At 40.2% G+C, this 14394-nt stretch overlaps 2 protein-coding genes across 3 annotated transcripts in view; both read left to right on the top strand.

Moving 5' to 3' along the window:
* Nucleotides 1–7921, top strand: part of rnf20 (ring finger protein 20, E3 ubiquitin protein ligase) — an 11681-nt gene extending 3760 nt beyond the window's left edge. Inside the window, exons 11-22 of the mRNA XM_014008046.1 lie at nt 1034–1213; nt 1295–1430; nt 2894–3015; nt 3093–3246; nt 3396–3711; nt 4108–4225; nt 4368–4517; nt 4612–4824; nt 5065–5190; nt 5267–5407; nt 6902–7006; nt 7318–7921. Coding sequence (XP_013863500.1) covers nt 1034–1213; nt 1295–1430; nt 2894–3015; nt 3093–3246; nt 3396–3711; nt 4108–4225; nt 4368–4517; nt 4612–4824; nt 5065–5190; nt 5267–5407; nt 6902–7006; nt 7318–7494 — 1938 coding nt within the window. The 3' untranslated portion in view covers nt 7495–7921. The remainder of the gene's footprint in view (nt 1–1033; nt 1214–1294; nt 1431–2893; nt 3016–3092; nt 3247–3395; nt 3712–4107; nt 4226–4367; nt 4518–4611; nt 4825–5064; nt 5191–5266; nt 5408–6901; nt 7007–7317) is intronic.
* A 574-nt stretch (nt 7922–8495) lies between these two features.
* Nucleotides 8496–14394, top strand: part of LOC106517303 (uncharacterized) — a 6870-nt gene continuing 971 nt past the window's right edge. Inside the window, exons 1-3 of one of the 2 annotated variants that reach the window (XM_014008068.1) lie at nt 8496–9325; nt 11954–12013; nt 14096–14198. In XM_014008068.1, coding sequence (XP_013863522.1) covers nt 9116–9325; nt 11954–12013; nt 14096–14198 — 373 coding nt within the window. In that variant the 5' untranslated portion in view covers nt 8496–9115. The remainder of the gene's footprint in view (nt 9326–11953; nt 12014–14095; nt 14199–14394) is intronic. The other variant, XM_014008076.1, reaches the window with a different exon arrangement.

The raw sequence follows: 14394 nt of genomic DNA, 5'->3' as shown, positions 1-14394 counted from the left end.
CAATTAATGTGTGATTTATTTATTTTCTATTATAAGTTTTATATCGAGATATATATCGTTACCGCCACTCATCATAATGTATATCGTGATATGAATTTTTTGCCATATCGCACATTCCTAGTTGAAACTAGGACCAAATAGGACCTGTAGCTGTGTGCAGCGGGAGAGTCGGTGCTCTCCAGCTAAAGTATAGGGAAGGAATGTTAAATTGAAGCTAGCTTACAACTTTGCAGGTAAATTGCAAATTGGTGATTGAGGATTTCACAGAAAACCTTTGAGTTTTTTTTTACACTTAACACCCACCTTTAACAGACATGTTTGTTTTTTTACAAAACATTATTCTGTTGTTTTCACACTGCCTCTGCCCCAAACTAATGCATTAAAAATCTGGTTATATTTAGAGCTATTTCTCACTGGAACATGTTGCACTAAGGATTTACATTTTTGAATAAATATAATAAATTTAAAAAGGATCTGGCAAAAAAAATCTGTCTTTTGGTCTTCTTCTGTCTATATGTCCATTTCATATTAAAACTAAAACCTGCAGAATTGTGTTTAGTTGCACAGTATTATGGATTGTTTATGGACTTTATAGGGAGTAGTGTGTGTGCTGTGGTTATAAAGCTCAACGGGGAAAGGTGCAGACTGCTCCGAAGTATAATCATGGAAAAGTTTGACAATTTACCTTCAAAATGCTTGGAAAGTGCTTGAATTTTTCTGTGGGAAAAGTGTRTGAACAATTCTTTTTGCTAATGTAAATTTTCTTTCAAAATGTTTGTGGTTAATTTTAAATCTCTAAAAAAAGTCTACTTGTTTATCTCATTCTGTTGTACAGACCTCAGAGTTAATTGATTACTCAAAAATTTCGCATTGACCAAAAGGGTTATGAAACAACCCCTTTTCAAGATAAGATGGGGTTTTTAGTTTTAAATGCCCTCATAATAGGTGGTGGGCAACGTGCATTCTGACAAGGAATGCTTGACCTTTTTAATTGTGTTCTTGTCTCCGATTTCTTCTTTGTATTTTGTCTCAGACGGAGCTGCTGAGCCGAGCTGAAGGTTTGGTCAGAGAGACCTCTGAGTACCGCTGCCTGCAGTCCCAGTTCTCTGTGCTCTACAACGAGTCCCTGATCCTCAAGGCTCAGTTAGATGAGACTCGTGCCCGTCTCAACACAACTAGGACGGCCCGGCTTCGGCAGCTGGAGCACATGGAGGTACGTTGAGTTTGGCTTGTGTTTCATGTCGTTAGCGAGCTTTCTTTTTTTCCCTTATTTTCCATCCCATCTCGAGTGCAGAACGATGAGGTGGCTCTGCAGAGGAAGGTTCGCACCGAAGTGTTTCAGCTGGAGGACACGTTGGCTCAGGTCAAGAAGGAGTATGAGATGCTACGAATAGAATTTGAGCAGACTCTTGCAGCCAACGAGCAAGCAGGTAAACAACGAGCAATTAGATCACGGTTAAATTCATTTTCACTGAGGGCCATGTGAGCCTTATGGTGGCCATCAAAGGGCCGGTCGTAATGAACATTTCATGTTTATACTTTGACTAAACAGAAATCGTCAGGTTCTTCATCTCATTGCTACGGCTGAGCACAGCTAACAAATAATAACGGAGCACTACTTGGTATTTCCTGCATAGAAACAACGTTTTAACACATCCACCTAAAAACACTAGCTACGTTTACATGAACATAAGTAATCGGATTAAACGGCCATTCAGAATAAAAATGCATCATGTAAACACCCCATTCGGATTATTCTGACTCGATTCAGCTCAATACCAATGAATTTGTAATGGGAATGAGATGGATCATCCGAACAGCGTGCATGTAAACACTTAATCTGATCATTTTATTCTGGTTATGTTAAACTGACCTGACTGTGCATGTCTGCTGACTTTCATCCAGCGGTTTCTGCTGTTCTGTGGAGGGAGGGTCAGCAGCGCTGTTTCCAGCAGCACAGAACTTTTCCTCCCGTTCTCTCATTCAATAAAGAAGGAAGAAAAACAGCCTGCGCCGCTTCGCAAAAAATAAAATAAAAAGTCCGTGCATCACCTGCAGCTCAACCACAGAGTGCAGTAATGTCTCCACCATTATTAAAACCTGTTGCAGGTCCATTCTGAGCTCAGAAGCTGTTTGTTTATGTTCATCATGGAAGTAGAACTTTTTCTTCTTTTTTTTTTGGGGAAAGTTACAACTGTACATGTCAGTGCTTCTATTCTGAATAAAAGCCTGGTGCATGTAAACGCTCATCATGATCGGATTGTGCCCATGTAAATGATACATTCCGATTATTTAATCCGAATACATTTCCGTCCGATCAAAGAATTTTACGCATGTAAACATAGCTAGTGAAAAGTACTACACGTTCGACTGACTAAATGAGAAATAAATAATTCAGAAAAACTAGTAAAAGTAAGAGAGTTTTACTCACTGTTGACTTGTAGTATGTCTTGAACTCTGAACTTTCCCACTTTCCAACAGGGAGTTCCCATGCATTATCGACATGCATTATGAGAGATGTAGTTTATGGTCAATGCTGGCTTTAAAGCAGCTTATTTTAAGACATTAATATGGGATGATTCGACTGAGTTGCTCAGTGGGCTACAGGAACCAACAGCTCAGGGGCAGGACAAGTATTATTATCCTTCACCTTTTAAATGTGCTTATTTTGTTATATTATAAGTTTACCATTGGTATAAAAACTATTTTCATCTTGAATGAAGTTTAAAAAAATTTATTTTGGTGGGCCCGATGGAATCCGTGGGCTGCATTTGGCCCATGAGCCTTGRTTTTGACACATGTGAATCAGATGCACCAGCTTTGTTAAAGCCCTTACCAGTTTGTGTGTYTTTTGTTTGTTTTTAAATCGTTCTGACTCGCTCTTTTCTTTCAGGTCCCATCAACCGGGAGATGCGTCACCTGATCAGCACACTGCAAACCCACAACCAGCAGCTGAAGGGAGAGGTGGTGAAATACAAGCTGAGACTACGAGAGACTCAAGCTGAGCTCAACCAGGCAGGTTTTATCCCAGCAGTAGAAAATATTAAGAAACTATGAGCTTTTTTTATTAAAGACATCTGTTCACCTCGTAGCTTCGAGCTTCAAAGGGCAGCGCTATTCTCCAGTCGCAGTCGAGCACAGAGATGGACGTAAAGGAGGAGACGACCTCTCCGACAACTCCAGCTGTTTCTGGAGAAGCTGCAGTGAAGACGGAGCCGGACGACTCCTCAACACCCAGCAGCACCGGTAACTAAAACTGAGTTAACTATAAAATCTGAGTTCAAGTTGGAAGAAATGTAAATTATTTGACAAAGATTTAAGAATTCATATTGTAATAAGTTGCATCTGAATTGAATTATTAAACTTTTTTTTTTTGTTTGGTTGTCTTTCTGAAGGCACCGCAGTCAAAACGGAGCCCGGCGTCGAACCAGAGGCCACCATAAAGGAAGAAGAGAAAGAGGACAAAAAGGAGAAGGAGGAGAAGAAGGACATTATAAAGAAAGAGGAGAAAGAGAGGGAACGGGAGAAGGAAAAGGACCGAGAGAGGCCCCCCCGAAGCAGCGGGGGCAGCAGCAGCATGATTAAGGAGGAGAAGGAGAAGCCGGGGAGCAGCAGCCAGGCGGAGGAGTTAAYCGGAGATCGGCTCTCTGTGGTCGGAGGATCCAAGAGGAAGGAGATGGAGCAGCTGAAGATCGTTCGAACCGAGCTCAAGTATGTTYAGATTTATTTTACATTCTGACATAATGCTGCAAACAGGAAGATAAACACTTTTAAAAACAAGTGTTTGCTTTTTCTTTGGAAGATTCAGGAAACGCTAAATTGTTGCTCAATATCTGAAAAAATGACGGTCATTGTTGTGTTTGCTAAAGTTAATTAGCTGTTCAACATTTAGAGAGTTTCAGTAAAATCCATGTTCTGGTTCATGAGATATTTTGCTAACGGACAAACATGCACACACACATCAGAATCAGAATACTTTGTTGAAATTAGTTATTACAGCTGCACAATCTCCTTGCTTTCTGTGTGAAGCCATTTATTTCTTTATTTTTTGTGTGTGTTTGAGAAAGTTTTTATAAAAATAGTAAGACTCTGACTGTAACTGTGCAGGAAAGCCCAGGAGTCCCAGAGGGAGATGAAGCTGCTGTTGGACATGTACCGATCAGCACCGAAGGAGCAGAGGGACAAAGTCCAGCTCATGGCTGCAGAGAAGAAGGCCAAGTCAGAGGTGATCATGTCCGCTCAGTTAAACAAACGAGTTGGAAGGATGCACTCATTTCTGTTTAAAACAAAGAAACTATTCTTTATTGTATATTTAGATGTGGTTTTTAGAGTTCTCATGAAAGTAACACATCTTGTTCTGATTTTAGGCAGAGGAGCTGCGGCAGAGGCTGCGGGAGCTGGAGGAGAGGGAGAGAAGGGAGGGCAAGAAAATGGCCGACGAAGAGGCCCTGAGGAAGATCCGCTCCGTGGAGGAGCAGATCGACATCCTCAACAAGAAGCTGTCCATAGCCAAACAGGTGCGTGAGCTGCCCGTTGTTGGTTTTTTTTTTTTTTTCTCCCGCTCGGCAGCCTCTCTCGGTTCTGTTCTTCCATGCTCGTTCCTCTGCGCAGGAGGAGGACGCGCTGCTGAGCGAGATGGACGTGACGGGCCAGGCCTTCGAGGACATGCAGGAACAGAACATCCGCCTCATGCAGCAGCTCAGGGAGAAGGACGACGCCAACTTCAAGCTGATGAGCGAGCGGATCAAGTCCAACCAGATCCACAAGCTGCTGAAAGAGGAGAAGGAGGAGCTCGCCGACCAACTCCTCACGTTAAAAACTCAGGTTGGAGCAAAGTTTCAAAGAGTAATCTTTGCAACCTTCAGTCATTTATCAGACTGTTTTAAATGTTTTAAATCCTTAATAACAACAAAAAYCACAGATGCAGCAAGATCATTTTTGTATTTTATGTTTRATCATTTAAATTAAAGTTTTCCCTCATTTATTTTGTTAATATGTTTTTGTTGAGGTTTATGTTGAYCTCTGGCGAAGTGTTTAGTGTTTTGCTGCTGCACCTATGTCCAGGTGGACGCGCAGCTGCAGGTTGTGAGGAAACTGGAGGAGAAGGAGCGCCTCCTGCAGGGCACCATCAGCACTGCTGAGAGAGAGCTGACGCTTCGAACACAAGCTCTGGACATGAACAAACGCAAGGTAACCCCGAGCCGCTGAGCAGAGTCAGACCCATGCTTCTCTTCAGAAYGGTTTAGACATCCTCCTCGTCCCTCAGGCTCAGGAGTCTGCACTGCAGTCGGAGGAGCTGCGGGGTCAGCTGGAGCAGGTTCAGCAGAAGCTCAAACTGGTCAGAGAGGAGGTGGTCGAGAACAGCATCTCCAGGGAAAAGGAGTCCTTCAACGCCCGACGAGCTCAGGTAACAATCACAGAAATCACAAAGAACCTTGGAGCTGCGGCGTGTTTATTGTTACAGCATCAGTTTCACACTGAGGTGAAAAAGGTGTTCATACACGTCAACTTAGAGTTTGTCTGTAAATTACACAGATTTACTCTCATTTTGCAGGGATACCGACTTATAGAGAAATCACAGATTAAAAAAAATAAACTCAGCTTCAAATTAATTTCACATCTCAGAGCCTGTAGAACAWAAAAATATATAATTAAAGTTCACCACCCTTCCCCATCTCCTCGCATACACTGTTATCTCCACCCCATGTTCTGTATCGTGTAAGTAGTGCGGATTTTTTGTGAAAATTACAAATTTTTGAGGATCTAGGGCTGCCACGATTAGTCAACTAGTCACGATTATGTCAACGATTAATTTAATAGTTAATGCATCATTCTTTTCTAACTTTATATTTTTTTATAGTCGACAAATCACCGATTACTCGACTATAAAAATAACCGTTTGTGGCAGCCCTAATTACCACTCTACTGTGCATGTGTGTCAAGGACAGAAAGGCAGACGCGGCAGTGGAAGGTGCTGCAGAAGTTTGGAGAGAAAAACAAAGTTAGAAAAAAAAACAACAACGCATCAACTATTAAATTAGTTGACGATTTTAATAGTCGACAATAATCGTGACTAGTCGACTAATAGTAGCAGCCCTAATCAAGATACAGGTAAACACCTCAGTGGGTTGACTTGTATACAAAAGCAAAACAAATCAGGATCAGAATCCGGTTTATTGGTCAAGTATGTTGACCCACACAATTTGCTATTTGTGTTTCTCTAGTATTAACACTACACAGATATAATTTACACATAGTACAGAATATACAGAAAGATACACATTATACTTCACTATACCAGGATATATCTGTGCGGTGTTCTTTACAGTGTTATTCACAATAAAGCAATAKGACAGCAGTATGCAAAGTGAATATTAAATATTAATACGACAGCAGCAGTGTACCGTAGGTTGATGATTATGAAWAAGATGCATTAATGTATAATAAGAGTGATAGATAGTTCTCTATAGTATAGTCAAATGTCCAGTCCAGAAAGACTGCTAGACTTAAAAATAAATCTGTTAATCTGTTGTCAATGAGAAGAGTTTGTAGTTAAATCTGCCTCATGGATWATAAATCAGCCTTTACAGTTTCTCCTCCTGAACTTAATGAGATGCTCTTCCTTGTTTTGTTTTTGTTGTTTATGATGGCCACTTTTAATGTTAAATATCCTGCCATTAATGCATAACGTTGCATGTTAATGTCGTTGCTCTTCTAATTAGTGAAGCAGCTGAGAAGATTTAGCTCTTTTGTTTTGTAATTGAACTTCACAATATAAAACGTCAACGACTGTGGGTGAGGGATTTAGTCATGAGCACACACCACTGAGGCAACAGCACAATCTGCTGGGCAGACTTCTCTTTGCAGATATTGAATCTTTTTGTGTGCGTTTGATTTACAGGARGACATCTCCAAACTCAGGATAAAGATTGAGAAGGCCAAGAAACCGGCTGAGAAAATCAGCAACGGAGACGATATCCTGAATGAAGAAATTAGTGAATACAAGGTGAGATTACTGGGTGTAAAAGTTCAAACTTAATTTGTTTTATTGATTTCGCTCCACATTTCACTCTTCTTTTTGAYTTAGTCCACTGTAGTTAAAGCAGGTTTTTTAAATTTTCTTACTCGTAAATAAATTTTTAAATAAAATGAGTTTTACGTACAAATAATCCATGTTCGTTCCATTAAGCAGTCAGCAGGTTTATGTCTTTATTATGACATTATTATGCCCAGCTGCTGTTCCCAGACATCTACAGCTGATCCTTATAAACCACTCGTCTTCAGAGTTTATTGTTCCAAACGTTTTCTCCCCCTCAGGCTCGTCTGACGTGTCCGTGCTGCAACTCTCGGGTGAAGGACGCCGTCCTGACCAAGTGCTTCCACGTCTTCTGCTTCGAGTGCGTCAAGACACGCTACGACACCCGCCAGAGGAAGTGCCCCAAGTGCAACGCCGCCTTCGGAGCCAACGACTTCCATCGCATTTACATCGGTTAAATCCATGACCAGTCGGTCCGCTCGGGACGAAGAGGGTCAGGAAAACAAGAAGTGGACAAACTCTGTTTGAAGCAAGAGCCAGACCGGCCTGCCCTGTCCTTTACAGGATATTGTTGACTTGAAGTTGACTTTAAAAATATTTTTAAAAGCATGACTGATGTGCGCTCCTGTGTTTCCACAGCTTCACTTGTGTTTATTGGAGCAGAACGAATCGTTTCATCACAGACTGAAGGAAGCTTCTTGTGCGTTATTTTAAAAACAGGCTTTTCTAGAGAACAAAAACCCATTTCTTTTAGTTCTGCAGATTTCATGCAAGTGTTTGTTGTAAATGTTCCATTTAAAAAAAACAAAAGAGAGAAAGGAACTCTAGTTCATTGTGGTTAAATAGATATTCTGTTAGTTATTATTAAACTAATATTCAAACTGTGCCGTTTCTGATTGTCGCTCAACCACCTGAAAGATGAAAACAGACAAATGTTTTTTTCCTCTCAATTTTGTGTGTGTGTTAGCAAAATATTTAATGAATGAATTTGAATGAAACGTGCTACGATGGATTAGTCAACCTGATCCAAGATGGCAGCCGCAGCCAACTCACTTTAGAAAACAGAAATGATGTAACTGGGTCAGTTTTATAAAACATATTCTGAGCAGTAATGTCTTTGTTAACGTTGTTGCCATTAAGTATAGAGCCTTGTTAGCAAAATATCACATGAGCCACGTGATGAACTTTTCAGGACATAATCACTGCTACTAACTTTTGGGGTCAAAATAGTTCAAGATGGAAACAATTAAGCTTTATTAGCATCTCGCGATATCGCACGTGATCTTGCATGGCGGTACTTTCAAGGTTTAAATTTAAAATTATTAGTTCGTGATTTAATAAAAGGTTTAAACCCCAGTTATGAAGGCGGTTGAAGTAATTACACTTCAAGTCCCATGATGCATTTCTGTGTTTATTCCTGGACCGTCCCTCCCCCTCCTTCCTGAAGATCCAGTCGCGGATGGAAACAGAGCGCTGGAAGGAAGGGAGTGGAAACCAGCAAGGAGGRGTTACATTTTTTCCCCCATTTTTCTTTTTTCTGTGAACATTTTAAAATAATCCTCCTCAGCAGAGCCTCTGATGAAGGATCAGAGACTAAAGGAGCTCTAAAAGTGGCGCCTTGTGCAGCTCGGAGCAAATTAAAGAAGATTTAAATTGAAGGTTTGCAGCGTCACCGCCGCTTTTTCACGTCCATTCTTACATATTTTTTTTGTTATATTTTAAATATTTTTTCTTCATGTAAACTGTGCATGCTCGCTGCAGATCAGATCTTTATATTTAGACTCCTGCTGGGACTAAATATAGTCCGTGTTTAAAAGGAGAGGTGATCCGATCATTTACATCTGACTGGGATTTTATAGACCAACGCGTTTTTTTTTTAAACCAGTCACCAAACCGGATGTTTGAATCATCTGGAGTCTTATTTTCTCACATTTCTCTCCTTGAGGTGCAGGTTTGAATCCTCTCCGTCTCCTCCCGCCAACAGAAGCCATTTTTAAGTCTTTGATCTTTTTTTATTTATTTTTTGTTTCCGAGCCTGAAAGCTGCTCCACCTCCTCCTCCCTCTTCCTTCCACACATCATGGCTCGGGTTTGGCTCTTTACCTGCGCCGCGCTGGCTCTCCTCCTCGTGGAGCTGAGCGGCTCCGGAGCCGGAGCGAAAACCGAGCGGGCCGAGTCCGAGAGCCCGCCGGTGGTCACGCTGCGCACCGTCATCACCGGGACCTGCCAGGAGCTCCAGCGGTACGCCGAGTCGGTTCTGGGGACCAACGTGATCCGATCCGCCGCTGAGGTACACTGCAGCTCCTCACTGGTCTCCATATGCTTCCTGCCTTATTCGCTCTGAACGCGTTTCTTTAGGGCTGCACGATATTTGGAGGGGAAATAACAAATAATCGCGATATTTTTAAATATTGCGATGACATCAGATGTAATAAACCAACTTTTTAAAAAAAAAAACACTTCTCTTTTTTGTCTTTCACTTCTGCCAACATGGTACTCCTATTACTCACCATGTGCTCCACATTTTGGCCTTTATGATCTGAATCAGTTATTTCTAAGCTTTTAAGGCCTTGATATCTGTCAAAATACACAAAATTTCAGTGTTTTTCATTTTTTTATTATTCAAACAATTTCTGTATCATTCACTGATTGTTTGTGGGTAAATGTAACTGAAACTTATCAGAGTACAGAATATCTCAGCTAATTTTTATATGCTCTTATTGCCAACTGTAGCTTTATGGCTCTTTACCATGCCATTTTCTACCCGTAATTACCCTACTTGTCGACTCTCATCCTCACATCATTAGTCGCCATTTCTTTTCATAGAAGAGAGAAGAACTTTAGCTTTATGCTTTCGTCCTGCTCCCTCTGACTGTTTAAATCAGAAGTGCCCAAAGTGGGGCCCGCAGGCCAAATTTGGCCCGCCAAGCCATTTGATTTGGCCCACTAGCAGTTGTCCTGGTTATTAGATTGTAATCTCCTGTCTTATGTAGAAAAACTATATTTACACTCAGTAGGGTTGGGCATAACCGTATCATGTGCAATTAATCGTCAGAAAAACATTAATCGATTACTTTTTGGCACTTGACGATTAATACGATTAATGTCAGCAGGCAGAGTCCACTCGTTGCTCCTCTCTGCTTCAAATATGATGAATATTTAAAAAAAAGTTCTGTAATTTATCTATCAACACAATTTACAAATGTGCCTGAAGTAATTTTGACACAATTTGGAACAGATTTTTGTGAAGAGCAAATCTTTCCCACTAAATTGGTCATGTGACTAGAATATAAGGGACACCAGGGGATTAATYGTCATATTAATCGTTATCGGCTAAATAMCACAATTAATCGTGATTTATTTTTTTGCCAATATTGCCCAACCCTACCACTTAGTCTTTTCAAACATTGGTCCAACTATAGGTAGAAGGAGCTGTAGCCAGATAGTCTTAACTCATGGTGCTCACTTTATCTTTGAATTATGTTAAGATTAAACTTAAAATACAAATAACTTCAAGATACATTTATATTAGATTTAAGTCCATATCTAGATTTGCACACCTTATAAGACCCCATATACTCACATTTTAAAAATATGGAAAGTCCCATGAGCCTTTGCTGCCCGAGCAAACGTTGAATTTTCTCCATGTCCATGGGCTGAAAAAAAAAAAAAATGTGGGCAACTGCACTGGCTGCTAGCTTAATCATAAAAAAATACAACTTTACTTGAAGTATTTACATTTTGTGTATTATATTATTGCATTCGGCCCACCGCCCTCAGATTGATTTTAATTTTGGCCCTTTCAGGGAAAATGTTTGGGCACCCCTGGTTTATATCCATCACGCTCCAAGACTATCCAGATGTTTTGTAATATTTGGCAACAAAACATGACCCTGCTTCTCTCTTGTATTACAAAGTAAGTGGTAGACATTATACATATTTCAAATACTGTATTATAGCTTTAAGATTCCAATCCCAGGGGCAGCACCAACAAGGAGTAAAACAAAACCTAAATTTTAATAACAGATTTTTTGATTTCTGAAGCTCAATTGGGGACCGTTGCTTGGTGCATCGTGACCCACAATGGGATGCTGAACCCAGCTTTGGGAATCCCATCAGCACATGAAACGAGGCTCAACACGCCATGTCAACTTGACGTCCCAACAAAAACACGTTGATTTAAATAATTAATTGGAAACCAGCATTTTGGTAATGACTGTTGAGGAAAGTTAAAAGAAGCTCTCTGCTGTACATTTTCAAAAGTCTACAAAACATTTAAAAAAGAGCGCTTTTTGTCTAAAACAGGTCTAAACATTCCTTTAAGTTTATAAGATCAAAGGTTGTGCTGACGATTCTAGATAAAGGATGATGTCGAAGAGACTCAATATTTTCCTTTCCATATACTAAGCACCAATGTTAGTGACACATCTGGCTGAAAGAATATCCAAAGTATTTAACAATTTACAAATACAGCTAATCTTACCTTAATGTTGTGAAACATAAAAAACTTTCTTTGTGTGTTTATGTTTCCTTTTCTTTGCGTCAAAGCATTTAGGGGTCCATCAGATTGTTATATACTGTATGTTGTTGCCGTACATTTGGTGTTTGCGATTTGTTGTAGCCCTCGATACACGTCGATATTGCAATAATACATTTATTTATATTGTGCAGCCCTAATTCTTGGTTTTTCTAACTGTCTGGATCAAAACTAACTTTCAGCTGTCGCCTCTCTCCATCCACTCCTTCACCCTTCACACACATTCTTCTTTCTGCTCTCCTTAACTTGTTAATCTTCCTCCTGATCCCTGCATCTTCTCTGCCCTCGTTTCTTCTATATCCCACCCCCCCCAACACACACCCATTGCATACACACGCACCCCCACCCCCACATCTCTGTTTCCATTCCATCCCTTCTCAGAGYGCAGTGCTGTTTCTAGAGTCACTGCTTGGTCAGGAGAACGTCCAAACAATGGCCATGGTAAGGAACCTCCCGGGGTGTCTTCAACATGTTGTCCTGGGTGGGAGGGGCGGGGGTCCGTTTAGGCCCATGTCTCACCTGTAGTTAGAGCAGAATGTAGAAGCACRTTTGTGTTATTTGCATGCTAGGCTGCAGCTTTTTTAACCCGGGGAATTTGTTTAGATAAGGTTGCTAATGTGCTGGTAAAGTAATAAGTAGCTGACTGTGACTCAGATGGCAACATGCAGGGTGTGTGTAACAATCCGTGGCACAGAAAAAGACTCCATATTTAACTCCCATTTGGTGTAAAAACCTCCCTATGACCGAACTTGACTCATAAACGGATAAMATGGAATATATATATATAGGAATAATTTTGTTTTAAAATAAAGCAAAAGCAGCAATTTTGCACACTGATCTCCACCTTGTAAAATAACTGCAGCAGTATAATATTTCTTCAAGGTCTTCCAGATAACGTTGCAGCAATAAATTCACCGTTCTCTTCAGAATTGGATCCTTGTCTTTGATGCACATTAACAGTGTGGCCGCTGCATCAACACTCTCACCATTTTCCTGCTTTAAAATTTTGTTTCATGTTTTWATGATCTAAGTACTTTTGCACACTTTGTCGTTTGATTATCAACATTCAACTCATTCAGGAAAAGGGTGCTGCAGACTTTAGACTTTGAAGTACACTTTTCTAATAAGTAATTTCTTCATATGAATAAAACATTTGTGAAACATCCAAAGAGGTTGACCAAATCATGACACTCACCCGTTTCCAATTAACCTATGCCAAATGGGTGTTTTTGAATGAATGAATGAATTTTATTTATGAGGACAATGTGCAATTAAAACATAAACATAAAAACATTTGATGCATTGCACCAGATTTAGCCTAAGGCTAGTTTACATCTGCAGTCCTCCTAATAATAAAAACAAAACAGCATCCGACAATAATAAAAACAAGAAAAAAAATAACAGAAAAATAAAAACAATACAAAATAAAACATTTTGCAATCAATAATAAAAAATACGTAAACACCCCACGCCACTGTCCAAACACAATTAAAAAGTTATATCACTAAACATTGAACAAAAAAAACCTTCAACTCCCCCAAACCAAAAGCAAACTCTAAAATCGATTACCCAGTGCAATTCTGTGATTGCAACACTGAATAGGTTTAAGATATTTTTTAAGATTATTTTAAAACTAACAAAAGAACTACTACTTACACACTCCTCAACTTTCCAAGTCTTTTGTTGCCCCTGTCCCATTTTTTTTTTGGGACATTTTAGGCATAAAATTCAAAATATGGGAATATTTGCAAAAAACAGTAGTTTATCCATTTGAACATATAGTATCTTGTCTTTCTAGTGTATTCAATTGAATATAGRTTGAAAACGATTTTCAAATCGTATTCTGTTTTTATTTATGTTTTACTCAACATCCCAACTTCATTGGAACTGGGGTTGTACTATTTCACTATTAACTTATTACATTTAACACTCCGCACTTACACTACGTTTTCATAGAAAAATGCATTTTCTCTAGTTCTAAATTCTTATGTCTGTTCTGTTCAAAGAATCACTTTCAAGGTAGGTTTTCTGTTTTAATGCCTGACATTAAGCTGCTCCTCCATCACTAAAGCCCTAAACCTATGGAGATGACTTTAAGCTCCATGCAGCCACTGTTATGGAGTGTCAGATGTTTGACTCTTGCTTCAACACGGGACAGTCCTTGTGTCTGTGTGCAGTGTGACAGGTTCAGATAAGATCCCAGTGTAGCTTACTGGGATACCCTTGACCACACTAGACAAGGCTAGAGGCAGGGGGTTGTTGTTAGCGGGGGGACATTTTAAAGGAACAGAGTGTGGTGTTTTCCAGCTGTCGCCCTTAACTCTGCAACACAGCAGCTCTTTTATGGAGAGGTGCCGCCCTCAAAGCCAGAATTCCCTGTTTTAATGGGTTTGCGCTGCAGTCAGTGATCCTGTTGCTGCCTGCAACGCTCCCTTCGTTTGCCCCTGCACGATCAGAATGCTGTCTCTCTTCATTGTTGCCGTGTAAGATAACAGAGTCAAACGAGTCCTGTCCCTCCCACAGTTTTTTGAAACGGTGATCCGATTCTTGGCCGAGGGAGCAGCCAGCGGCCTGAACGTCATCGCCGTTTACGTCTCAGAGATCCTCCGGGTCACAGGATTCGATGGTGGGTGCCAAAGTGTTTACGTCTCTTTCTGTGAGTGTAGGTTGCTGCAAACTGTGCGGCGATGGAAGTTTTTACAGTGGTTTGCAAAAGTATTCATACCCCTTGAACTTTTCCATATTTTGTCACATTACAACCACAAACATAAATATATTTCGGTGGATACCTAAATATTTAAGTTGCAACCTAAATACTGTAT

This window comes from Austrofundulus limnaeus, unplaced genomic scaffold (genome assembly GCF_001266775.1).
Source record: "Austrofundulus limnaeus strain Quisiro unplaced genomic scaffold, Austrofundulus_limnaeus-1.0 Scaffold1, whole genome shotgun sequence".
NCBI classification, from domain to species: domain Eukaryota; kingdom Metazoa; phylum Chordata; class Actinopteri; order Cyprinodontiformes; family Rivulidae; genus Austrofundulus; species Austrofundulus limnaeus.
Note: the sequence above shows the minus strand (reverse complement) of the source record. Positions and strands in the feature narration are given on the sequence as shown.